This window comes from Alligator sinensis, unplaced genomic scaffold, assembly GCF_000455745.1.
Source record: "Alligator sinensis unplaced genomic scaffold, ASM45574v1 scaffold337_1, whole genome shotgun sequence".
In the NCBI taxonomy this organism is placed as follows: Eukaryota; Metazoa; Chordata; order Crocodylia; family Alligatoridae; genus Alligator; species Alligator sinensis.
This window is the reverse complement of record NW_005841927.1, coordinates 3,648,579-3,676,001: the sequence shown is the minus strand read 5'-3', so window position 1 is coordinate 3,676,001 and position 27,423 is coordinate 3,648,579. Positions and strand designations below refer to the sequence as shown.

Here is a 27,423-nt window from a genome sequence, read left to right as displayed (position 1 = left end):
GACATTTTACTGCAAGAACTTTATTGCACTGTGTCCAAGTGCTGAACCAGATATTGTGCCTGTTGGGCCCTGGTGGCAAATTAAGCCCTCTCCACACCCCCCAGGTCTACATTGTACGACAGTCTGTGCACCCACGTGCATTTAAATCGCCTTTTCTCAATTCAGTTAAGGTTGCGGGGACAAAGTACAAGCTAACACAGTACATTATTATAAAATCAAAAGAAAAGTGGGAGGAGGGGGGATGCAAAAAGTTATACATACAGCATGTAAAATATCTTTTTTTTTTTTTATTTATTGTTCTTTAAAGGAATTTGGATTTTGGTTTTGAATCCAGTTGCCACACCTTTCCCTCTCATCCAGCATGTACCATCTGTCAAATTGGCTTTAGCTACAAATACCTCATTTGATTTAAAAAAGACTTTAGTTTTTGCAGAAACAAAATCCAGTTTGAGAACCATTAAAACCGCAGTTTGTCATTGTGGGGGAAGGGAGAGAGAAATATTACATGCTTTCAGCATTATCGACTCTCCAGATATGTTGTTTCCCTAAAATGTAGGTATTGGTGTCCCATACACTTTTTGTGCCCCTTTTACTCAGAAAGCAAAACAATCAAGTACATTTGACATTTTAAAGGGAAGAAAAAGCTTATTACTACTTGTCAAGTATAGTATCTCAGCCTTGGGGGCAGGGCGGTTGAGGCGGGGGGGGATGTTATAGCCATAAATCTACCTACCAAAAAAACCATTAAAAAAATTTTTTTTTAATCAGCTGGCAGATCCTGGAGTTGGGAGGTTTGAATAGTACCATTGTTTTTTGTTTTAACTTAAAAACCACTCTAGGAAAGAATTTTAAAATCCATTCCTTGTTTTCTGAAAAGTGTTCATGCAGTTCTTAGTCCTAAATCAAGACAGAACTCTGGATCAGGAAAATATCCTGTGTTGTAGGCAGTTCACGCAGCCAGCATCTAAGGTATCAGTAAAAAAGGGGTACCAGTCTACACCTGCTGGAACAGCTGCTGGGGCAGACAAATGAAAGCCTTTGGTGCTGCACAGCAAAAGACCACAGGACAAGACGACCCTAAACCTGTATTCAGAGCCCTCCGCGGCTGAATATTACAAACACGATGTCAAATTGAAAGCGTATGAGGTCGTTAATGTGTCAGGGCACTAAGTTGGCATTTTAATGTGTTTGGTAAATCCAGCCTTGCTAAACCTGCCTCGGAGGCAGCTCAACACTAGCTGTTGATTAGTGCACTGAAGGCAGCAATGGCTCTACAAAAAGAGCACTGCACTGGTGCAACAACTGCATGTTTCCAGCCCCTGCAGCCTAAAATCAGCATGTTTTCCCCACCCTGTAAGTTATGATGGTTTATGCATGTTAGCTATTGTTGGTGTGTAACCAGTGATGCTCTCTCAGGAGAGCCTAGTAAAGAAAAAAGAACAAGGCAATTGGTGGTTAAACTGAGCTGTACATGAAGGCCAGTCTGGGAAAATGTCCACACCTGGCATTTACTCACAAGACCAAAATACCGTGTATGTACTACTTGAGCCTCACATACAGTACAGACGAGACTCTTCAAGTCCTTGTTAACCGTGTTCATCAAGGCGGAGATAATCTGGACAACGACTGCAAATAGCCTTTTATATGTTTCTTAGGGCAGACAAGTTATTTTAACTCCCTGCCTAAATTCTCCCTTAGTCAGCTAGGACACTTATGGATGCCTGAATCCTCCTGCACCAAGACATACACGTATATATATATTTTTTTCCATCCAGGGAGCAAAAAGGAATCAGTTAACTTCTCAGCCACGTTCTTTGGAGAAGTACAAGTTAGTCAGGCTCATACACACTCACTTGTGCACGCATACACACACGCACACATACACACACTGCATTCTTCTTAAAAATATCCCCCCCCCCCACCACCAATTAGAAAAGGCCTTTTAGCAGATTCACCAAAAGGTATTAGGTAGAGTCCTCAGTTAAAGAAGACTACCAAGAACATCCTGTCATCCGCAAAGTCTAAATACTGCATGGACATACAACACAAACATCAACGCATTTCTAGGAGTGCCCAGGTGGGCTTAAGGCTGTCAGACTGCTCACATACAGCAACAAAGGCCCCTCCTTATTTCTGACTGCCAGCTCTCAGCAAGGAAAAAAGATAAACCATTAAACAAACAAAAATAAAACAGAAAAAAAAAGGAAGTCCCAAAGGGAATTCATGTGCCGAGGGCTAACTATGGGGGACTGTCCCCGAACCAAGAAAATGGTTTCTGCATAAGCCAATGCTCTGCTGGTTTTCCTTAGACATAAAATTTACTTTATTTTATTTGTGTTTAAAAAGTTAAAATACAGAAGGTTCAGAAACTAATTTTCTCCTGGCAGATGTTCACACTGCAGCTTGAGGAGAAAACAATCCTTCACTGAAATGTTTCTTTTTTTGTTGTTGTTGTTAATTTTATTTTATTGGGGGGGAGGGGGGTTGTGTTTTCTATTTTTTTTTTTTTAATCACCACCACCATTACGAGAGGCTGAGGAGCACTGACTCCACCACTAATTTGATGACATAGTTTGATTCCAGATTCACATTTTCAGGTGCCAAGAGTCCAGAAAACAGCCATGATAACTTCAGCCTGTTTAATGTTTCTTTCTACTGAACACAGCAGTGACCGTTGGCATCTTTGAAGCGTAATCGCATCTTAGGTCGGTATTTCTCAAGGTAAAGCAGCTGTTTGGAATTGAAAGCTCCCCTCCTTTTCCTAAAACAAACAGAATGAAGGCTATATATCAATTGCAAGAGTACTGGTTCGGTTATTGTGTATATCTCACAGTAGATTAGCTGTTCTGAGAACTAGAAAGCTGTTTCAAACCCACACAATCAACACTGGGCTTGCTTCTTTGTCTGCTGCTGCCTCTAGGAAGGGTAAACCAGACCAGGCCATGGGATTGGGGATCTAGGCACTGGTGTTAGTCAGATCTGTGGCCATAAAATGCTTCCCCTCTTCACTGAAATGACTTGTGACTTTGGATCATGAGAGTTAGGCTTCTCTGGAGTCCACTGCTCTTTCTTCACAAAGTTCACCCTCAGTTAGAAGACTCATATGATGCTCTACATATATAATACTAGCTAAGTGAGGACATGTGAGGAGTGACCAGGAATAACGGTCACAAGCTGGCGGAGGGAAGGTTTAAGTTGGACATCAGGAGGCGCTACTTCATGGCCAGGGCGGCTAGGGTCTGGAACCAGCTTCCAAGTGAGGTGGTGCAGGCTCCCACCCTGGGGGGTTTTAAGAGGAGTTTAGATGACCATCTTGCTGGGGTCGTTTGACCCCAGTACTCTTTCCTGCCATGGCAGGGGGTCGGACTAGATGATCTGCCCAGGTCCCTTCCGACCCTAGAAACTATGAAACTATGTCAACCAGACACAAATATACGAAGGGTGCTAATAAAGAGGGGGATTTAGCATAAAATGAAAGGCATAATGGAGAGAAATGCAAGGGGGAAATTCAGAAGGCTCAAAACCCTGCTAACAGCAACACAGTTTGGGGGAGGGAAGGCAGACTTTTGGATTCCAACAGCTGTACAAACTGCCTTTTTGTGATAATGTTATGCAGCATCTTCCTACCTGCTGAGCTTCATATTAAGCTCTAGCACTATCACTAAAATAACAAGACTTTGCACTCTCTCATCCAACCACCACTTTCGCTATTTTGCAGGTGGAATGGCTGCCAACATTTCCACACACAATGCCTTCATGAATCCCAATCTTTGAGCCCCTGCTGTAGATCATATTGTTTGGCCCGTGAGCTGAAGAATATCATGCTGCTAGGGCACTCAGCCAGACTACATTTTCTTTTGATTCATTAGTAATTTGTCAGTGTCCAGCCAAAGCAGGAATTTTATTAACTGATCCTGTAAATTCTCTTTTGTTAGCATTTTAACTTTGAGTCCAAGTGCTTTGGGTCACAAACCAGTGACTTAATGCATAAGCAAAAGTAGACAGTTGGCTTTTTCCTTGGCTCTCCAAGCCCAGAAGGGTGCAAAACTTGGCATTAACATAGATATTGTGTCCAGCACTGGCAGGACACAGTTATGAGAAAACTATGAGAAATTTAACAAGCTTTGCTGCATGTGTGCTTTGCTTAAAGCAAATATAAAATTCCCTAGACAGACAGGGTGGGAGGGAGGGAGAAAGTGCTTGCGGGTTCGTTAATTTTACTTACTGCCTTATAAATTGAACTGCATCCTCGTACTTCATTCCACATTCAATGAGAGCAAGTGCAACCAGGACAGGGGCCCTGTGGGATAAAATCAATATTTATGTAAATAAGGCCTGGAAAAGCAATATATTGAACCCCTCAAAAAAGATCAAATTAGTCTATAAACAAACAGCTTAAGTAGCTTGTCTTTAACTCTTTTATCTAGAAAGACAGACATTTGCCTGCTGTGCATTTAATATAAAATTCCTTTCAGCAGACTGCTCTGCTTCCAGCACCAAAAATCAATGGCTTCTTAGTGTTTGGCATGAAACAGTACTGCTGGATTTTTATACTTTATCATTTCACCGTAGGATAATTTTGAACTCTGCCAATCACAAAGTTGTGGAGGACTTTGGCATGTTGAACTTTGCATTACATACCAGAGGTTCAGTTCCATACAGGCTGAAGAGATGAAGCGCTTTTAAAATGACAACTTTGAAATCAGTTCCTTTTTGCTAAGTTACAAGAGGCTCTGAAGGGCTCAGGGGCAATGGAGTAATATTTTTCACCTTGAAGTCACCATTTTGAATTCAGTCCGGTCGGATGTGGGGAGCATGGGGATGGCATTTCAGGGAAGCGAAGCTTTGTGAAATGAGATGCTGGTCCCAGTTCACTTCCTACTAGACAACTGCTCATAGCACCCAGTATAACTGTGTGATTTAGGCACTGGTGGTGGCGAAGCAGTCAAAGATTAAACAGGTGTTGGCAACTGTACTGTGCCAATTAGCCCTTTGAGCTAATCAAGAACACAGATCAGCAACTCAGGCAGGCAGAGCAGCTTGCACTAGGCACTGCCGGCCTGCACCTGGATACAGAGAGGACTTCGGTTTTCATGGCTATCAGTTTGAAGCCTCACAAGCATTACATTTATTTTAAAATGGCAGTAAAAAAAGATTGCATCTGAAATGTGACTTCCTATCACCATATACAGAGCTCCGTTGGGCACAGGCATGCAAACAGGGGCATCCTGTACAGTAACAGAGAGCAGGGTTTCACAAGACATCAGTGGATCCCACGGTGGCTGGCGCTGTGCATCTTTCCCCTGCAGTATAAGAGTATGGACTGACACACATACGGAGCCTGTGTGGACAAGCCAGGAACACAAAGGTAGCAAAACCACTCCAGCCTTAACACTGGCTGAGGCAGTGTTAAAGTTGGAGCTGTTTTTCTACATTTGTATGGCTCCATAAGTATTGTATCATATTGTCCACAAATAACAAGTCAGAACGTACCAGCTGCTGCCCTGCTCCCTTCTGAAATAGCTCCAAAATGTACATGTGGCCCGTATCCTAAGAAAAACTATTCCACGTTAGCTCAAGCCTCAACATGAACCCATATTCTGTAGGGAATATGTACAAAATACAGTGATAACAGCAGATACCAAACTCCTGGCTTCCTCTGGCCTAATGTAGTACAAGAAGAAAAAAAATCACTTAAGTCACAACACGTGGTCACCTGATCAAAAAAATAAGTCACAGATAAAAAAAAGAGTTAACTGCCCTGTTTTCACACTTGGGTTTTTTTCCCTTCCAAAGGCATTTGCACTGATGCAGGAAATCACCTCTGTACTTCCAAACGAACCCTTTCTTTAAGGTGCTTCTAAGTGGATTAAAAGAAAGACAGAGACAGAAAAGAAAAAACTTGCTTTTCTGTCCCCTAAAGCCTCAACCCAAGAGCTGAAAAACTGTTTAAAGTAGTAGTTTAGGATCTATGCACTAAAACTAAAATTGCTGATTTTTAGATATTTTGTATACTGGTATTTCAATCAATGCCCTTGAGTAGTTTGATAGCAAAAAAAAAAATCCAATCTTCTAAAACTCTTTATATATAGCATTTCTAACTCTCCCCAAAGCGAACAGAGCAGTCATTTTGAATGTTCCCCGGAACACAGAACTTTGTTTTACTCCATTTTCCACGTATATAGTTAGAAGCACAAGGGGATTTTTTTTAGCAGAAAGATGCAGGGTATTTTTAACAAGTGGATTCTCAAGTGTGGGGAGGGAAGGAACTGTAGTTGAATAATGCCACTGCATCTCCGGGGGGGGGAGGAGGAAACAACAATTCTCTCAGTAAAATAAACCAACTGGAAAACTAAGCTAGCAGAAGGCTTACCTTCCCAGCCCTGCAACACAGTGCACAGCAACACAGCATCCAGGCTCTTCACGAAATTTGGTTTTCAATAGGTTTAGCCAGTCATCAACTATCTGATTTGGAGGTGGTGCTCCATCATCAAACGGCCAGTCCTTTGTGGAAAGAAAGCATAATAGTTCTTACTTTAAGGCATCAATGATGCAGTAATACCGACTGTTTCACTGATATACCAACAGCTGTCCTAATTAGAAGGGGAAGATTTGATATCCATATATTACGCAGTTGCTATTAATGTAGTTAGAACTCAGGGTGTAGCCTCAATACAGTAATACAATGCTAAATAAATTAAATGCACTTTATCAACCTTTTCAATTAAATGTTAGCAAAAATCAAATGACTAGGCTCGTCTTGTGGCAATTACTGACTGAGTCCTCAGTTTTTGCATGGACCTGGCTGAAAAAGTAAACACATGTCTTTTTAACATCTTTCTGAGCTTGTACTCATTAGACGAGTCAGTAGAAACTATAATTAAATATATGCGGACAATGAGGAGACTGTTGCTTAAAAACCCACCACTGCAAAATACAGTTTATGCTGCTGCTTCTATACGGACAAAGAAGTGCATCATACCTATTCCAGTGGATCAGCCTGTCCAGCTGCAATGCATGGCATCTCAAGGGGAGAAGACAGTCATACCTATTTATTTACTGCTATTTCAAACACATACTCATAAGCAAAATACAGTGCTTCAAAGAAGATAAAAGTGAATAATTGAGTGACATTTTCTGTCTTTTTCTCCTGCTCATGAAAAAGGTTGCCTAAGCCCTGCTGCATAATATAGAGATGGCTGGAAGTTTAAATTACATGCAAAGAGGAAATGATTTTTCAAGACTTCCATTTTCCCTAGGCCATTATCCCTCTTGGAATCTGTGCTTTTGTGTAGAGTACTGAACATCCTAAAATTACTCCCTGAGACTGAATACAAGGCAGCATAGGTTTTATTCTCCTCTTAGAAACTGCCAGTGCTGTAGAAACAGCACAATTAGGTGTGAGGGGTGAAAATAATGCCTAGCTCTTCCATACCCCTTTCATCCATGGTTCTCTAAGTGGTTTAAAAGGAGGCAAGGATCACAGGTGCCACATTATTCAAACAGCCCATCTCTCAAGTGATAAGGATCTGTCTTGAAAGCAGTCTAAGCTAAGAGAACAGCAGGCACTACCCAGTACCTTGAGGGAAGACAGCATGAAGTGACAGTCCTTAGGACTCCTGGAGTTGAGAAAGGACATGCAGAAGCCCTGGAGAAGATCAAGAAAACTACTGGGCTCTTAATTTTGAAATGCACTTAGCACTGCCCTGACATTTCCTGTACACCCCATTAGACAGGATGGCATGTTATCAGGGTAGAAGCTGTCATCTGCTTATCACGCTTCCATGAATAGCCTTGTAGTACCACTATTAAGACTGTCAGTATTTCAACTGTAAACCCCATTTTTCAAGGGTTAACAGCTGTAAAAATGTGCTCTGGGAAAAAAAATGTAATACAGAATACATCAGTTCACAAGCAACCTTCAAATATTGCAGCTTCGACACTACTAAGGTGCAAGTCAACTGTTGCTAGAGCCAGCAAAACTGAAGGCTTAATTTCTCAAACAATTCTGCAGCGAAGTAACCCAGAACGCACGGCTATCTATCCTGAACCTCAAAGGTCCTGAGCGCTCCTTTTTAAATCCAGCTAGATCTGAAGGTACTTGGCACCCGGCAGGATTGGGCCTTTACTGATTAAGGAAATGCTGCAGAGGATCATGGAGGGAACCCCCCTGCACTTTCCCAGATCTCACCACTCCACAAGTTTCTACCACACTTGCAGTACTATTTAATCCCAAATAGACATATCATTCTCTCTGTTCATACAGGATCAGCCTTGTTCTTGGCGGCAAACTCACCGGTTCTCACAGAAACAGGAGTGACTCATTGTTGAAGGTATTGAAGAACAGAATTCATCCTTAATTCTTGATGTCCTTCCTTTGAGTTCATCTCAACTCCTTTCCATTGCTTAGGTTACTGTGTACGTGAAATTATTATATTGATCCAGCGTTCACTCCATTTGTGATCATTTGATTCTATCTGCGCGGCACTACTTTGTTACGGCAGTTTGAAGTATGTTCTTTATTATTAATCACTGTCTCTACACATCTTTGTGCTTGTCTGAATTGTTCGGCACTCTCTGCAGATATATCATGGCAGAGTATTGCACCAGTTGGGTCTATACGCGGACATTTTCTCACAGTGCATTGTGGGATACCTACCAGAGACTATAGGAATTCTGAGCAGGGAAGGAGAGAAGTCAAACTCCTCCGACTCCTTTTCTGACATCCATTACTTTGAGTCGTTGTCAGGCAGCATAGAAGACAAACTGCTGAGCACCGTGATCACAAGTCAATACAAACTGGATGATACAGTTGCATTTAATGCACATCCATCCAAATGCAGGGGATGGGTACGGCTCTCCAAGTGCCGTCTGGCTTTTGATACCATGGTAAAACAGCGAATAAAAGAGGAGGAGCAGGAGAATGATATTAACCAGTTACTTCTGAACAGTATGCATCTGAAGCAGCTTTATTCAGGGAAGTGCGACTTCTGGGCTTGGTTAACTAACAGTGACAAGTATGGAGGATAGCAATAAAAAACTGGGACAACTAGCAGTAGAAGCAGACCTCTGCCATGACTACGGAAAGCACGTCTTGTGAGGAAAGACTTAAAGAACTAGAGTTATTTGGTCTGGCAAAGAAAAGACAAAGGAAGAATTTGACAACAGTTTTTAAATACCTCAAGCGCAATTATAAAGAGCAAAAAGAAGGGCTTTTCTCAGCAGCTGCATGGGACAAGATTAGGAGCAATGGACTCAAGCTGCATCAGAGGAAATTTAAATTGGGGGTTAGGAGGAACTTTCTGACGATGAGGGTGGTCAAGCATTGCAACAGGCTACCTCAAAAAATCGTGGAATATCCATCCCTTGAAATGTTCAGGAGCAGGTTAGACACACGCTTAGGGTAGTTTAGTCAGGGATGATGCTGCATTGAGAAGAAAGCAGAACTGGATAATCTTGTGAGGTCCCTTCCAGTCCTACTGTCTTCATAGATTTCATAGACATTAGGGCTGGAAGGGACCTCAGAAGATCTCTGAGTCCAGTCCCCTGCCCCAGGGGCAGGAAGTCAGCAGGGGTCATAGGATCCCAGCAAGATGAACATCCAAATGTCTCTTGAAGGCATTCAAAGTAGGTGCTTGAACCACCTCCGGCGGCAGTCTATTCCAGACCTTGTGGGCTCGGACAATAAAGAAGTTCTTCCTTATGTCCAGCCTGAAACGGTCATGGAGGAGTCTGTGACCATTCGATCTTGTCATCCCTTGGGGCGCTCTGGTGAACAGACATTCCCCCAGATCCTGGTAAGGACCCCTTATAAACTTACAGGGGTTTATAATATTATAATCCCCTTATAATCTTATGAGTCTAGGTTCCTGGAACTGGTGCAGCGCTTTCCGGAGCCGCTGAACACCAAGAGAACACTCCTTAGCACAGATGTGTGTTGCCATCAGTGTCTGGATGCTGGTTACTCCAACTACCAGCAGATAAATTCAAACTATTTGGGTACTGGTAGATCAACTGCTAGGGCTGTTGTCACAGCTAGTTGCAATGCTATGAAAAGTGTGCTGCCAGACTACACCAAACTTGCCACGAGACGAGAATTTGCTGCTTGCTTTGCTTAGATGTAGCACCCAAACTGTAGTGGGCTACTGATGGGATATGCCAGGCCAAAAATTAACAGAAAGGGGCATTTCCCCCTGATGCTGCAGCACTTGATGGATTATTGTGACAGAGTCACTGAAATGGATGTGGGATAGGCTGGAGAGGTCTGCGATGCCAAAATGTTTAGAAACATATGCCTAATGGCTGGAATGAGCAATGGGGTATTTGCTTCTCATGGATGTTAACAGCTTCTGAGTCTTCCTGTTGTTCTAGAAGACCCATCTTACCTTCTGCCTCTGCAGCTGATGAAACTTTTCAGGAAAAAAAGACAGACATGCTTTAATTTTACCTTGAATAGTTATGGGCATCCATGGAGTATACTCTCAGAAGACCAAAGGGTAGACAACAGCACCTTACAAAAAGGACTGGATGTTTTTCATCCTTGTGTGCTTTGTGATAAACCGCTGCTCTATTTAGCATGCCATTTGGGTGCAGGGGAGAGATCCCAGTGGATGGCTGGGACAGGAAGTGGGACTTTCTGAATTGTCAGAGATGATGGTCCTGCAAAATGTCCTTAGTAGTGAAGCAAGAGTCAGGAATGTACTGTGCACCTCACCTAAGTTTAGGGATCAAGGTCATACTCAGGAAAGGTGTGATACCACCTCTCTTTATGCAAGCCATGGTAGAAAAATGAAAATAAGAAATTAAAAGAAAAACAGATTGGGGGGCGGGCGGGAATCACAAGGTTTGCCTTCCTCCCCCATCAGATTGGCAAGGACTGTGAAAGTCCCTACTTTCCTCCACTACCTTGAGTGGCTGTGGTGCATGCATGTGAAGGGCTAGAGGAGATGGCTTCTAGTACTCACTGAAAGTGCAGGGGATTGGAGCTGAAGGCCTTGGAGGCACCTTCCAGTCCTGGGTTTTAAATTCTTATTGCACCATGTCAGCGAAAGGGTTTCTTTCCAGTAGCTTTGGAATGTCACTTCCATCTTCTCACTCTGGGCTCCTCCAGAGATGGTAAGATTTTCTCTAGATTACTTCTCCTTCCATGCTTTTGCAGCAAAGGAAGGGAGGTTGACTGGCCATGCTCGTTTTAGATCAGTGGCGAGATAACGATTACATCTTCATGCCTGTGGGCTGGCCTTGGGGATGTTACTGCAAGGAGAGTTCCCTGGAGATGCAAATAAGTCTTGCTCAAGACAACAATAGGCAAATCAGGAAGATCTAAAGACTGGTATTTACCAAAATCGCAGCCCTTCACAACTGGGAACACAAAAGGCATACCAAAACGGAGTGCAATTTTTGTCTCAAGATCTCTTCTGACAGTGACGGACCAGCAAAAAACATCATAATGCAGGATGAATTGTTGCAGTAATTATTTTAAAGCTATATACCTTAAAAATTGCCACGCATTTTTCACGTCCATAGCCAATTTGAGTCATTTTCCCCATGAAAGCTCAGTTTTCCTAAAGGCAGAGTACATTATTGAAACAATGAGCTAGTTTTTTTTATTGTTGTTTCAATGACTTCTGTCCTGTATCTGCCACTAAAACAAGCATGCATGCCAAGTAACATACTTGATTTTAAAAGCTGCGGTGCCAGTCTCTTAACAGTGGAGAGATAGGGGGGAGGAAGGGAGGTGAATGGACGTGATGGGTGGATGATACAGGAAGAAGATGGGTATAGGATCTGATAAAGCTATTAAAGTGTCTTGTGTGGATGCCATTTTGAATACAATGGAGAAGACAGAGGGTTAAGTGCTGATTCAAGAAAAGCTTTTCACTTTGCCCAACATGGGGTTGAGCTGCTGGTTCACAGAAAAAACGACTTTATATTCTTCTATGGTACAGCACATAATACTCAGACAGACAGCTGCTTGCATGGCATTTTCAGGCTGGCTGCTGGCAGATCTCCTCTACCATGGTTTCAATATGGCCAGCTACCATGAGATTTGTATGTACAACCTGAAAGATTTGGATATTGAAGTTCTGGGGTGCCCTGAGAGCTCTCTTCCTGGTTGGAACCCATGGTATAATGGGGTCAAGGACACTTAAAAGTGCTCCTTGTATTGTCTTTGAAGCTTTGAGAAGAGCTTGTTTCACACACAGTTCTCTTGCCCATTGGTGGCACCGAACCATTACCAGAAGTTCTGGTCTCCTACCATCAGGTACTTCTGGTAGGAATAGTTTGCTTTGACTTAGCACTGCTTTCATTTGCTCCAACAGAAGCTTGTCACTGGGATACCTGCATTACAGTGACTACTCCATATGAAACCAAACATATAGCTCTTTGGAAGCAATCATATCCAGTACCTCTTAAAGGGTCTGTGTCTATACAGCAGGTAAACCCACTACTACCAAGCATCTGAAAGGGGAGCTTTCTGGCTGTCCACCAACATTTAAATCCAGGAAATATGATTCTGGAGCAAGGTACAAAGACAGCCTGACCCAGGTATGCAACGCTGCTCTGCAGGGTTGGTTGGCATCCTTTTGTCTATGAGACGGTGGATATTGCAGCCTGTGACCTGTTTGCAGCGTCTCATGTGACTGAATAGTCCAATTCGAGATCTGCACGATCTGTGGCAGTGGTTGCAAGTACTTGTATGGTTGGGAGGTTTGGGAGCTGCTTGCATCCAACAGACACTTTTCTCTTCAAGCTGTTGGAGCCAGTTCCTGTCGTGGACGTTGACACCTTGGTGGAGATGATGATGCCATCTGTTCCGATCTCTTGCCAAGGTTTCCCATTGGTCAGGACCAATTTCAAATCTGGCCTTCATATCTGGCTTGCACACGTCTTTTAGCAAAGCTTGGGACGTCCTGTTGTAGCATGGAGCGTCTTGAGGGCAAGGTACAAAGACAGCCTGACCCAGGTATGCAACACTGCTCTGTGGGGTAGGAGTTAGAATACGGCCAGAATCCAAAGAGCTACAGATGTGTACACACGAATCTGAAAATGAACAAGCTTGCCCTGGAGTTGGGTTATTTCTGTTCCAAGAGGAATTATTTAGCATAATTTAAGATGCCAAATAATTCATCTCAAAAACTGAGGACGCATGGCTGAAAGTATTCTAAGCCACTAACTAGTATGAATAGGAATGGTACCTTGGAATAATAAGACCCTTACAAACCATATAAAACCATAAAAATCTGGTATGAACCCCAAAGATACTATTATCCATCCCAGCCTCCTATTGTGTAATCTCTTTGTTGCATGCACTTGGTTTGAAGTAGTAGGACTAGTAAGCAAGGCACATTAATTCTGCAATTCCCCTGCATTCTCACTATGGCACCTGTCAAGGTAACTTCCACATCCCACCCACCCTGCTGTCCTGACTAGTATTTTATCCCATGTCATAAAATGAAAGACTTTGCTAAAATTCTCTCCATTTCAGGGGTTTCACTATGCTTTTGCCCTCAGCAGTTTTCAAACAAAAGATGCTAATCTCCATCAGGCTGCGTTTTTAATCTTCATTATTCTGTAAACAAATATTAGCTTTAAATAGTAATGCGTCTCATTTTCTCAGCCAGCTGGTAACTCAGCCCCATTTTTGAATGGTGACAGCAGTTTCTTTTCAGAAAGTATTTCAAGAGGAAGTGGAGGAAGCTGGGTAGAGAGGTCACACTACTGACTAGCCAGGCTCACTTTCAAATTCCAAAACACCACGGCAATATACTAAGTTACGAAGACACCATCATATCTGGGATCATCTGGATCAGGAATGACATTAGCAGCAAATCTTTTCTTTCATGTCCTGTTTTGTTACCCTGGCCAGATGTCTAGTGGATTTTTTCCCTATGCCGTTTTGCTTTTGTATAACAACAGCATGCTAGGAGCAATTAATGCATATTGAATGCGCAGAGAAAGTCCCGGTACAGATGGTTGTCTTTGGAAATACTGGATCTTCCACCCTGGTGACCTTCAAGAAACGTCTTGACGCCAGTCCTCTGGGGCCATCTGATCCCAGCAGTCTTCCTGGCCAAGTGCAGGAGGGCTGGACCTGATGATCTGTAAGGTTCCTCCCAGCCCCTAACAACTATAAAACTATGGAATGCCCAAAAACTATGGATGCCCAAAACCAGGGTAGTCTACTTGTCAGTGCTGTCCTATTAAAAGTGAACCACAAACCCTGACCAAACTATGCACGGGTGCATAAGATGGATGCCCAGGACAGTCATCAGAGGAACACGGTCTCTGATTCTCTGCAAATTCACACACCGGATGCTCCAAGAAAGAAGCCTCCAGGCTGCGTGATATGCTCTCCAATCTTGTATGGAGTGTAAACCTCTACGTTATACCTCTCCAATTAAAATAAAAGGTACAGGAGACCTTGTCAGGAATTTCAATGACGACGCAGAATAGAAATTATCCAACAAATGCAAGTTCTACCAAATTTGCTGAAAACTCTTTAAAATTGCTAGCGTCTCTGGCCACAAAGATGGGAGAGCCAATAGAAAACAGAGTAGCTACAGTGGGTGTGCATATATTAAATCTTTATTTTTCAGCCTGCTACAACTATTCATAACACCGACTAGAAAACCACTGCCTTCAATCTCCATGTGGGCACAGAGCTAATGAAAAAACACATCTACCAATACTAGATACTACTATCATTGTGTCACTAACTTTTAGCCGAGTTATGGAATTATACCTGTTGAATAAGGGAGGACAGAAGCCAGTAGCTTCACTGAATGCATCACCGTGACCACTAATATCTTGCAACAAGTCGGATCCCTCACGTCATCGCTGTTTTGTGCTAGCACAAATCTACAGCATGAAATACAGCCATATGTTAAACCATGACTGCCTGGAGTTTATGTCTGAAATTCATTTCAAATGTCAGCTTAGCAATATGGCTGGTTTTTAAATCTCATTAGTACCCATACAAAACTGACATAAGAAATGAAAGATCTTTTACGCAAAACAAATAACCCGTCTGTGCATCTTAACCACGTTTGGAAGGTCCTATTTTTAGAAGGCAGAACCAAGTTCAGTCTTCCTTCCGAGGCATCCTGAGGCAATGCCACTTATTATATGGGTGCTGCTTCTATGAACAAGACAGACCCCTAAATCACATCACAATTGCTTGCTACCTGGTTCATCCCAACCAATCTGCCAGTTCTAAAGTGAATCAGACTCAAATCAGTAACCAAGTCATCAAAGCATTTCCCAAAGCACCCAGACCTCTAAGAACAGGAACTTCTAACTAGGGCAACTAGCTGTAGCAACAAAACCCAAAATACCTCCTCTGATGCATTTCAAAGTTACAAAGAATCTATTGAACAAAAAAAATCTCAAGGTGAACTCCCCATTGATCCAGAAGACAGACTGCCGTTGGTCATCCTGGAAGAAGCTATGTTATTATCAGGCACAAGCACGAATGCCAAGCAACGCTGAGAAATCAGATCTATATCTAATGATTTTTCAGTTTAGGAAAAATTTTAAGAGAGACTCACTAGAACCTGGATTCCTTCTTTTTCGACGGGAGCTTGATCATACGTGGCATCACAAACTCGCACCAAGGTTGTCACTCCATATTTCTTAAGCTCCTTTAAGAACAAGAAAAACATGTGAATATGCTGCCGGAAGAAAAAATTAAAGCCTTTTCTCAATAGTTACAAAGCCAAACACACACACTAGCCTGAACCCATGATATTGCAATTGCTCTGCGGTTCCAAGGAGACTAGATAATTGAGGAGCGAGGACCAATTTGAAAAGAAAGCGTCTCATCCATCGCACAACTGGGACAATGTGGTCTTGACAATGATATATGGCCAAAGATTAAAAGTGCGGTGGTAAATGTGAAATCTCTCTGGCACTCTCCTGTGAGACAAGGTGTGTGTGGAAGAACTGCCTCAAAGTCAAGCATATACCATAGCACAATTAAAATAGCTACTTATGCCCTACACACGGATTCTGCTTTTTCTCTTGAAATAGAAACATAAAGCTGTTTGTCTCAGCCACTGTTGACATTTTGAGGCAAGGAGGAACAGAACACACACCGAGCCATACTCTTGCTTCCTTGTAATGCACTATAAGTAGCACGTTGTGCTAGATAAATAATCAGAAGATCACACAAAAGCTGCACCAGCTCACTTTGAAAGTTCATGCAGCAAGCAGAATTTCCTCCAGTGTTTAGACTGTGAAATGCTCTACAACTTTATTTCTAGCTATAACACATTGCTTATTTCAGACTCTGGGGCTCCTGGACAAAAGAGAAATATAATCCATAACACTTAGATGAAAAAAATTAAAGATGATGGCAGAATCAGGATTTCAGGCCAAATTAACCATTAGCATCTGAGCAGACTGTTGGCAGGGAAGTTAAATGGATAGCAGCAGTCAGAATCAGATAAAGGATCTTAGCAAAATGAAAGAAACAGTATTTTTTCAAATAAAAGGTACACTTTTTAAAACGGCCTATATCTTATAGTAAAAAAGCTCATCTATGTACCATAGAGCAGAGGTTCCCAACCACTGGGCCGCAAAGGGTTGGCTGCAGGGTCATGCCACAAGCCCCCCAGCTCGGCCCCCCATCTGTCCGCCCAAGTGAGCGGCTTCCACCGCCAGCAGTCACAGCCCGGGGAGGGAGGAAGCCGGCTCCATGCTCCCTGTCCCACTCCTGTGCCAGTCCGCAGGAAAAAAAAAAGGTTGGGAACCACTGCCATAGAGGTATCTATATTTGATGTTTTATTGTTTCCTTAAATTGAAAGTCAGAAAATTTGAATGCATCTTAAATTCAGAGTCTTATATTCAAAGGAATATAAGGACCACACAGACACGCACAAGTGCATGTTACAGTTTCCTTAAGAGACTTACACAAGCTGGAATGCAGCAATACTCCATTCCAGCCCTTCTCCAGTAATCCCATCTGTTTCAACAAAAGTTAAGATTCCATTTCTTAAGAAGTATTTAAGCCCTTATGGTATCAGTGACAATATTTTGGATATTACCCAGCGCCCAGAAAAAGTGCCTCCATTCATCTCAAGTCTAAAGAGATAGTAATGACATTTAAACTTTATTCTCATACCTGAAATATCCAATTAATCTAGGACCAACTCAGAGTTTGAGAAGACTGCTGTTTTAAAAGTCAGATACTAATGCTATTCCTGCATGGAATCCTAGTCCCAGGATCAAACAGGATCATAAACACTTGTGATCTTGTTTACTATTGATTTAACAACCAGAAGATGAACCCATGGGTCTTTGTGGGTACAGCTCTGAAGTAGTTCATGAGAAAACAGGGATTAGTTTCTGTTTGGAACAGCAGTAGAGACAACATATTTAATACCTTTGAAGTTGTGAAAGGGAAGACTGAAGAAGGACACGTCTAAGCTCCAGAAGGAAGCTCTGAACCTCTCTTAATGAAAGAAAGCAAGACTCTAAAGAAAGGCAATCACCAGACTTCCCTGCTTCTGATCAAGAGAACTTTAAACAGTTTAAATGAAACAAAATACCTGCTGCTTGAAGCTTTTTAAGTGTAGCAGGTATCTGATCTCACTGATGGCGGACCCGCAAGACGATTCTGGTGCCGTTATGGGAATTTCAGAATGCAAGAAATGGAAAAACATGCCACATTATGCGGTCACCTTACCTCTGTGAACTTGTTGAGGGTAGCATTGGTTGGGTTGTGAGTGATCAAGAAACGCATATTCTCATAGGTGATCTCCACTGGAGCTGGACGGTTCATAATGGCAAACAATTTTTTTTTCCGTAAGGGGCGCACAAAAAGAAAAAAAAAAAAAAAAAAAAAAAATCAATAACCTTTGAAAGGTTTCACAGCAGAAAACATTAAAAAAAAGATGAAAGCTTGCTTTTGACTTGTTTGCTCTTAAAAAATTTCACTTCAGGAAAAGCAGGTTTCCTTTTGAATCCACTTGAATTCAACTTAGGCCTCAATTACTGCGGGTGGTATCCTTCAGACTCCAAAAACTCCGACTACATGCAAGACTAGGCAGCCTGTACTACATTTAGGCACTGGTGAGGCAAACAAAGTAAGGGCAGATCTTCTCTCCACTTTTTCTTCTTGATGTTTAGTTTTGCTAGAGTCAGTAAAAGGAATATGCTTCCAATATGCAGGAGATATCCCATATATTTGAGGGTGACTGCTGAGTCCGGAGTCTTCAAGGCAAGGTAATTATGGCACGGTAAAGCCCCCCCACGCCCAGCTCACTTGTCAGCCAGGGTGCTGTGCTGGGCCTGGCAGAAGTCTGCCCTAACGCTCAGAATCGCCATAAATGTGCGACGTCTATTCCAACAGAACACCTAAAGAGAGGGGGGAAAAAAAATGCATGAGAGGGATTGCTGCTTTCAAGCCAGAAGTCTCCTGAATAGCATCTCCAGAATCTTAAGCAGTTTACTGTGATAAGCTTTAAACAAAGACTATTTTTTGAAAGTAGCTTGATGTACACTTAATCACATCTTTTATGATAATGTGGAGTGGCATCCTGGTGTTATGTACTATCAACTTTTTGATGAACTGAGATTTTGTAGAATATTTGTCATCCATCATGCTGATAGCCAGATAATACTGAACTCCAGAACTAAAGAGGAAACATCATCATACAGCCTTCTGTAGCTCATAATTAAACATTTACAACTGAAAGCAGCAGACTATTCACCACAGCTAAATAGCTGTAAATCAATCCATTACCTTTCATGAGCTACTTATGGACGTTTGGGCGCAACACAAAATGGCTAGATAAGCAGCGTTTCATTAAGATCGCCACCTGCCTCAAGTAAAAATAAATGGCAGAGGAAGCCAGCAAAATGAAAAGAGCATGACTAACGTTTTGTAAAGTACTACAATCAGGACAAGCAACAGAAGACCAGGAAATTCTAGCCCTACTTTAAGATCAACTTTGATCTTACCAAAATTAACAACATTCATCAGTTCAGGAGGAAAAGCATGGGATTATCAAGACAGATCTGAAAGTGCCACCTGCTGTTAAGGTTGCCCAATACTTCTAAGACCATTTTGCCAGATCCTTACAAAACTTTGCCAAACCATTTCAGCTGGAGTTTTCTTTGCCATATATCTGCCTCTTCTTGAATATTTTGGGAAAGGAGGCAGTTTTTGCTAACAGTTCAGTTGCGGCGGAGTATGAAATTGAGTAATCACAAAAAACCCATTTTGTTCAAGTTTTTTCCACCTTCTTGTTGACAACAACCTCTACTACCTCCATACTTCTGAAGCAGGGGCTTGACAGTTTGGAAAGAGGGGCTGCTTTATTTTTCTTAGTTTCGGTCAGGGATGAGATGTGCCTTTTGCCACCCTTGTGAAAATCTGCCCGAAGGAGGCCGCTTGACAAGACTAGGTAAAACTCTCAGTTGACACATGCTCAGTAGAGATTTACTAGAATTGAGCAGCTAAATTTTTGAAGATGCTGTCTGCAGGGAGCACACCCGGTGCTGGCATGCAGAGGTTACGCAAGACTTTTTCATGTAATTGCTCTCCGCTGGGAGCACCATGGCATCTGCCGAGGGACCTGAGCGCAAGAAAACTGCTTTTTCTGTGCTCTCCCTACTGCTCATGCTGACATGGAAGCAGCCTAGAACAGGAGAAAACAGTCTGAGGTCAAATTTACACTAGAAAAGACTTGTAAGAATGGCTATGCTAGTAAACCCTAGGAATATTAAAAAGATACAGTATAAGTAGGTACAAAAGTGCCGCTTAAAAGTGTGCTTACAGAGTACCTGCGCTAAAATATGCAGCAGTTTTTTAAAAAAATTTTAAAAAGGTAAAAAGGCATCCCTTCTGGATGAACTAAGTCTATGGGTTTATTTATATGATTTACTTCAAGGTCAGTGTTTTCAAATTTGCCTCTCGCTTCCATGTGCTTAGAGAGAGCAGGGTCTGACAGTAAAAGGGGGAAAGTGGGGAGGGAAAGCGCTATAGAGGGCAGACGATGGGCAGAGGGCAAAGGGGTACCTTACCCCCCAGACTTATTTTCCCCACTGTAAGCAGTGGAAAGGGTAAACCTCCAATAATTGGATTCTATAACTGGAATATTATAAGAAATTTATAAATTTTCCATATATAGAATCTGATTATTAGGGGGGGGTCATCTTATATTCAAGTAAATAGGGCACTTCTGCTATTCTGGCTGCCTGAACAAAATCAGCTATACCAGCAAAAGCACTTTATGCTGCCATAACTGACCTTATACAAGGTCTTTCCAAATGCAGACATTCAGAAAAGTCTTATTCCTAAACAAACGTGGCTATATCAAGCAGCCTAGCACTGACCTGGCCTGACTTAAAAAAGAAAAAAGGATGAGGTGCCAGACGGAGCCGGAGGACACTTAGGCCACCGACACGTGAAAACTAAAACAAAAAAACAGCACTTTACCAAAAGAGGCATCACATCAGTTTGACCCAGCTCACCCAATAGCTGTATAGATTGCATTCTTCACTGGGGCTTTTTGGTGCTCTTGTTTAATAGCTGATTCAATCAGCCATCAGATAAAAGTGCCCAAAAAAACCCCTGCTGAAGCACACAATCTATACAGACCTAAAATGAGCCAGGTCCAACTGACATGATGCTTCTTCTGGGCATGTGTTGCGCTTGGTATGGGGGTGCGCTGAACTTAAAATAAAGCACTGCTTTGGTTTATTTTTTACGTCTGTAAGCAGCCTTTCCTTCTAGGAACCAGTCCTACAACCAGTTTAAAAGGCAACAGAACAGCCACTCAGTAGTGACAACTTTTATTTACCACCCGCCTTAGTCTCCATTTGCAAAAACGGTTAAGATGGATGTAGCAGATGCTCTACCGTGGGACATTAAATGATGGATGTTCAACAGGATGTCCAAAAGATTCATAACAATTTTGCTTTGGAGTCTACAGAAACTGAACAGACCCAACCCCGGCTGAAGCAAGCCATAGCTGGGCCCACTTGAGATTAAAATGCTACACAAAAGCAAACAGCATGACCTTTCCTGCTTCTTTAGGACATGTAAAGGAACCTTTTCTGCAGTGTTTTTAAGAAAGAGAATCAGGTCAGAGCTTTTTCTCCAGGATTTTAACAGGATCTTTGGAGACTATGACGACAACATCACAGCAGACAGAAATCTGAGCTGGGAGAGCTGCTCTTTGCATTTGGGTTTCCTATGATGTCACGATACCCGTCCTTCAAGGTTTTGCCAAGTTCTCCGCTGAACAAAAGGGAAGACAGCAGTCTACGTCTCTAACACAAAACAGTTTCGAATAAAAGTTTTGTTAACTCTCCTCTAGGTATCAAAAAAGAAAAGGTGCCAAATGTTCACCTTAGGCAAAGAAATTAGCTTTATATTGCTGATAATAGGACAGACCTAACCCAGCAGGATTTATTCTACTATAAAACAATTCCAAACTAGATTCCTCAAGTGGAAGGGGGAAAAAATATAAAAACCAAGAGCATATGAGGCTACATAACAGTATCTCTTTTCCTTAAAAAATAAGTCTTCAGTAATGGAGAAATAAATAAGAAATAAAAAATTGGCATGCAGTCACTAAGCCTCGCACTTGAACTAAAAAGATAGTATAACAGGCACAACTCATAGATGGGAGAAAATCTTGCCGACAAGTTTCCACCAAGCCAAATTCTTTGTACTGTCACAAATTTAAGGAGACCTTCATTTTAAAAGAGTTAAAATTAAATACTGGGACAGTATTTTCTCCATGACACTAGGTAAAGCAGGGGGGTGCGGGGACGACACCACCTGCAGAACAGCAATTATTTCTTTAAAGAGTGGCTTTCGGTACCAAAAATACATTTTAATTAGGTTGCCAGAAGCAAGAACAGAAATGTTTTCAGTAACCTTAACCAACCTTAGTATAATTTTTATTCTAAGTGACTGAAAGTCACATTTCAAAAGTGAATCCCGGAACACTTATCACTTCAACAACTACAAAAGTATACCATCATACCTCTCCCAGATGGCAGAGTTTCATCTAAATACCACAGTTAGGTCATTCCTCTCATTAGATCATCCAAACCAGTCAAAATGTTGCCTCATGCACATTACAGGAGTTCAAGACAAACAGATTAGTTATGATGTATTACAGCCTACTACAACTCTGATGGACTTTGTAAGAAACCACTAAAGTTGTTGCATTCGAACATGTGTCCAGCCCCTGCCTACCCTGAACAAGAAAGTCCTCTCTCTGCCAGAAACAAGGGCTTTTCCATTTCAGCATACACTGAGAGTCAACTGACACTCTCAGGACAGCGGTCTGAAGAAGACTTGCATTATAAAGGAGAGTTACAAGACTAATTTCCTTACTTTTGAGGACCTCATAAAGCCATATAAAGGAAATACGTGGGTCAGCCCAGCAGTCTGGTGATCATGCAATAGGAGATCTGCAGCACTCAGCTAACAGCACTATGAAGGCAAAACAGTTTCTGGAAGAAAGGAATAATGATCCCTTCTGAAATTACTCAGTCCAACTGACTGGTTCCAAAAGACAGAAAATTCATCCAACACTACTGAGAGAGTAGAAGGTGAAGCGACATAGGGTCACTGAGGTTACACTTTTTTCTACTTTATAGCAAAATCAAAATTACTTCTACCCCTTTTTTTTTTGCAAAGTAAGCTCTTATCTTAACGCATACAAAGCTGGAAGTAAAACCAAGTAAAGGAGACGTTATGTTCTACTGAATTGTGTGTGGCACCCAGTCAGGCACTCCAAGAAGTTCTAGTCCTGGCTCTATAACCCTTCATTGTGTCCAACCACTTATTGCATGACCTTGGGCAAGTCATTTATTCCCAATATCTCAATGTATCGCCTTACCACCATCACACTAGAGGTCTGTTTATTATAGGATTATAGGCCTGTTTGAATTAATGTGTGAGCAACGATCTGAAGATACAAAGCTTTGTATTTAGAAGCCTACAGAATTATTTCATGCTGTAATCATTTTACAGCATATTTAAAAAGACTAGAACTTGAGTTAAATCGGCATTTCAAAACTATTTGGTTGCCTACACATGCCTTACCTCCAAACTGTTACTGGGTTTTCAGTTGTAGCCCTGTTGGGCTAAGGCAGGGGGGGGCAATTATTTCGGGCAGAGGGCCGCTTACTGAGTTTTGGCAAGCCATCGAGGGCCGCATGACAGGCAGCCAGGGGCAGATAAAAATTACTTTTCTAAATTTTTAGGGGCCCCCAAAGCTAAAAAGAATGGCCTGGCGGGCCACATCCAGCCCACAGGCCACATTTTGCCCACCCCTGGGCTAAGGACATAGGCAGGCAAGGGTTTTTGAGTAGATGTGATACCTTTTATTAGACCAACCGAGTAGTTGGAAAAAAGTTCTTAGCAAGCTTTTGGGCACAGTCACCCTTCTTTAGGCATAGGGAAAATTCCTCTCTCTCAGGCAGCCTCTTTTCTACCTTGTTTTCTATCACTGTAATGTCTCCCTTTGGCCTTTTCTCCCGTTTTCTTCTCCCTCCCTCCCCTGCTTTACTTTGTCTTTCTAATTCCTACCTATTTATGTTCTCACTGATGTCCTGCCATACTTTTAGTTTCTCTCATTCCTTAGAGTCTCAGACCAGCAGAGACTCCCTACGCCTGAAGAAGGGTGACTGCACCAGAAAGCTTGCTAAGAACTTTTTTCCCCCCAACTACTCAGTTGGTCTAATAAAAGGTATCACATCTACTCAAAGAACCTTGCCTCCAAACTGTTAGACATTGTAACAGAACGCAGCAAAACTGATTTTTAAAAATAAGTTACTAAATAAGACTAGGAAAAACCCAGTGTCTACCAGGCCAGATCAAAGGGTCCCTAAATGCAAATGTATTAAATGTAAATGCCTTCCTTCCTGCCAGTTAAGATACAAACACACATTTAAAATGTGTGATGAATGAAGGGGCCATCACAATTGATCAGGATGAAAATATAACCTAGCTCCCACCTTAATGTATTTGTACACCTCAAAATAGCAAGCTTAAGAACAGTTTTCAGCTGGCTGATCCCCTAGCTCTGTAATTTGGTAAAATCAGAAAGGTGAAAGTAGACAGCTATCAAAAAAAATGCAACCGGATTTTTCTCCTCTGGATAACCATATCAAGAAATTTAACAGAGAGGTGAAAAGGCATCTAAAGCATCAGCACTGCAAGAAATCAGAAACCAGAGTGGAAGAAGAAAAGAGTGATAAGTACAAATAAGCTGAGCAACAATTCCTGAATTTGGGAACTTAATTTGGGAGTTAATTACTATTCCGGCTTCTTTTCAACCTAATCAACTGGGAGTGGTTACTAATCAAAACCCTGATCCACACAGCAAATCATAGTGACATGGCACTAGGCTCAAGCACAGCACCTGTATGCAAAGTCACAATCCAATTGCAACCAATAGATCAGTAACATGGATATAGTGCAGTATGGTGCCATCCCTCCCACGATAACCGATAAGAACAATACCAAGTTACTGCCCAAACTTTCTACTCCTCACACTGATAGCAAAATTAATCCTATTTGGACAACCTTACATATTTCGAAAGCACTTGATGTGGCCTACAAATTTAGGCCATCTTAACAAGAGTGTTGAGTTTCATGCAAAAGACTACATAACTTGTTAGAATAAGTTTGTTTGCAAAGTCACAGATAAACTTGTGTTAACTACTGAAGTTCCCTTTAGAAAAAAAACCAAACCCACCCAGTGGATTGCTACTTTAAAAAAAAAAAAACAACAGTTAAGCAAGATTCCTGACCTGACGGATAAAGCTGACGCATTTATGACTCCCTTAAGGACAACATCAATTGAACTTACAGTTACATTTCCAGGAACTATCTTGCTTACTTATAGATTGATTCCTAATTCAAATACTTCAATTGTGCCAGTCACTTAAACTTCTGTGTTGATCCGACACAAGCTCAGGAAGATATCTGCTTCTCAGCAGAACTATCAACAATCATAAAGTGCTCCTGGCTTCCCCAGACCCCTCCAAAACATACCTTTAAAAGCATTTGCTTTACTACACCGAGGCAGTTAAACAGATTGCAACAGCTGCAGCTTCCCAAGATTGCAAGATACAGATACCTTAAGAAAGGTCACTTGGATCACCTTTCGAAACAACCTAGTGCACAGGATGCAAGGCAAAACCTGCTAATTTGTCAGTCAATATTAAAAGATCCCTCAGTGTTTGTGAGACCAGCACTGTGCAATGAACCAGTGTTACTCTTAGTCAAAATCTAGTTTAATGAAATAAGTTTGTACTCTGAGCTGCTGAACTCTGTCCTTTTCCTCTCATGTAAAAATCCTCATGCCTGTTTCACGCCTATGTGTTTGCAGTAGGTGCCATGGTGCATAAGGAGCAAGACTCAACTCCCAGAAAAAAAATTAATTTGTATATTCATGTTGGAGCCCAACTGGATTTTTTTGGAAATGTCAGTTTACTAACCATGTATTTTACTTCCTATGCTGGGATAGCCTCAATCCAAGAAGGCTCTACCTCATACGTGGCAGAAGTGAGGACTCTTAATACTGCATAGAGACGGTCTAGAAGTACCTTCAGGGTCTGTATCTTCTAGACTGTAAGGGTGCTTTGTACTGAAAAGAATTTATCACCCTGACTCAATCTAGTCAACTTTAAAACAATGGGTGAATTTGAGTTCTGAAGGACTTCGCTTAATGACAGTTCTCTCTAAGATATGTCATCTCTCTGCATAGCAAACAGGCTACTAGTTCCAGTTTCTTGGAAAAAAAATTCTTAATCTCTGAAGGAAGCTTGTTCATAATGACACGTGCCTGCAGATGGGGAGGGGGGTGAGGTCAAGAAATTCTACTGTTCCTCCCTATCCACCCGCCTACGAGTTCCCTCCTGATTTGCTGACAAGTTTGCTGCTGATGACTCATTCATTTCCTTTTGCTGGACCTAGTCACACCGTCCTAGGCCTTAAAACAAGGCAGAAAACAGATTGCAGCTTGCATTAGTAAGAAAAAATATTCACTGCTAAGACTAAACTCCCAATTTAAAAATACAGCAAGAGAGAATAAAAAATAAAAGCAGCGTCAGGAGTTCCAAGACGACGCTTTTCTCAGCGCGGCTCTGTTCTCGCATTGAAACTTCAGTGAAGACTGGAATAGCTCATCTTTCCTTCCAGAATTTGGGTGAGGTCAAATAATTTATAACCAACACCAAATACATAGAAGAGAACATCTTATTAGCTAATCCAACGCTGGGAAATGAACAGATACTCAGTTTGGGTTTTCAAAGAAAATTAGGTACATCCTTTTGCTAAAGAGAAATGCTGTTTCAATTTGCACTTTTTTAAGCAGTTTAACCACATCCATTTGTACTCAAAACCAGTTCACAGGGGAGCATTTGAATGCTGTTTAAGTCATGTCCCCAGTTTATTTCAACTAGGGCCCCTAAAAATAAAAATGCCTTAAAACAGCCCAAAGCAATGGTCCACCTAATGAAGAGCAGTAAGGAGTTCAAAATTATCCATGTTAGCAATCCCCAGAGCTATGTTTAAATTGCAAAAACCCAGTAGTTACCTTTGATACAACTAACTGAAGTTTTGTCAAAGTGTGGGAGCCCGACGGTTTTAACAGCCCATTACAACATAAGGATGCCGAGATGTTTGAACTGCACGAAGTGCCACATTTTGCAGATAGCAAAAGCTCCATGTCCATTTCCTTTGGCAACACAAATTGGTATTGCTCGTAAGACGTAAAATGACAAGTCTCTCAAATTAGTGATACTAACTGATCACGTGGACAGGCAGCTTAATGACAGCTTTGCACAATTAAGAGAATTATTCAGAAAAGTCACAGGAAGAAAAAACTCAGCTCATTTTGATGAACTTAGGATAACTTTCTAGTACATCTAGAAAATGTAACTGGAGAGAGGAAAGACCTAGAGCCACATTCAATCTAAGACCAGAAACTTCCATTTACAGTTCGGTTAAGCTGAGGAGGCAACTGTTAACACCGAGGACGTGCAACAATAATTATTCCAAACTCTCTGTATGACAGGCTGCAAAGAACAGCACGGTTTAGTATAGAAAGGATGGAAACAAGAGGTGAGGACAGAAGTAGCCAGTCCTCTCTACTCATACAATTGTAACGCACAAATACACACATCCAATGAAACTAATGAGAAACCTGTCATGCGCCCCACACCACAATTTAATCACAGAGTTCATTAACCACAAGATGATATGGAAGGCAAAGATAACTGGGCTTAAATGAAGGATTAGACATAAAAATCAGGATATGTAAACACTCACGCTTCAGGCCGTAAACTGTTAACTGACGGGGATAGAAAAACCTCCATGCTTGGGATAGTTAATTAATTGTGTGCTGTAATATTCTTTCCAACCTGCTCTGAAGCATCTGGCAG

At 41.8% G+C, this 27,423-nt stretch overlaps 1 protein-coding gene across 3 annotated transcripts; it reads right to left on the bottom strand.

Moving 5' to 3' along the window:
* On the bottom strand, nt 1–27,423 carry PTP4A2 (protein tyrosine phosphatase type IVA, member 2). 3 transcript variants are annotated; one of them, XM_025198647.1, is made up of 6 exons: nt 27,403–27,423; nt 17,690–18,360; nt 15,552–15,644; nt 6,374–6,504; nt 4,226–4,300; nt 1–2,761 (listed from the first exon to the last, which is right to left on the bottom strand). In XM_025198647.1, exons 2-6 carry the CDS (start codon nt 17,783–17,785, stop codon nt 2,653–2,655), a joined length of 504 nt encoding a protein of 167 aa, XP_025054432.1. In that variant the 5' UTR covers nt 17,786–18,360; nt 27,403–27,423; the 3' UTR covers nt 1–2,652. The 3 variants fall into 3 exon arrangements, with proteins under 3 accessions (XP_025054432.1, XP_006019417.1, XP_025054431.1); XM_006019355.3 differs by lacking the exon at nt 27,403–27,423 and adding an exon at nt 24,876–25,020; XM_025198646.1 differs by lacking the exon at nt 27,403–27,423 and adding an exon at nt 24,846–24,977.

Bases quoted from the DNA above. Each gene is read 5' to 3' on its own strand.
- PTP4A2 (XM_025198647.1), bottom strand. From the start codon at position 17,785: ATGAACCGTCCAGCTCCAGTGGAGATCACCTATGAGAATATGCGTTTC. The intron at 15,645-17,689 runs GTAAGGTGACCG...TTGTTCTTAAAG, and splicing joins CCCTCAACAAGTTCACAGAG to GAGCTTAAGAAATATGGAGT. The intron at 4,301-6,373 runs GTAAGCCTTCTG...TTTATCCCACAG, and splicing joins TGTGTTGCAGGGCTGGGAAG to GGCCCCTGTCCTGGTTGCAC.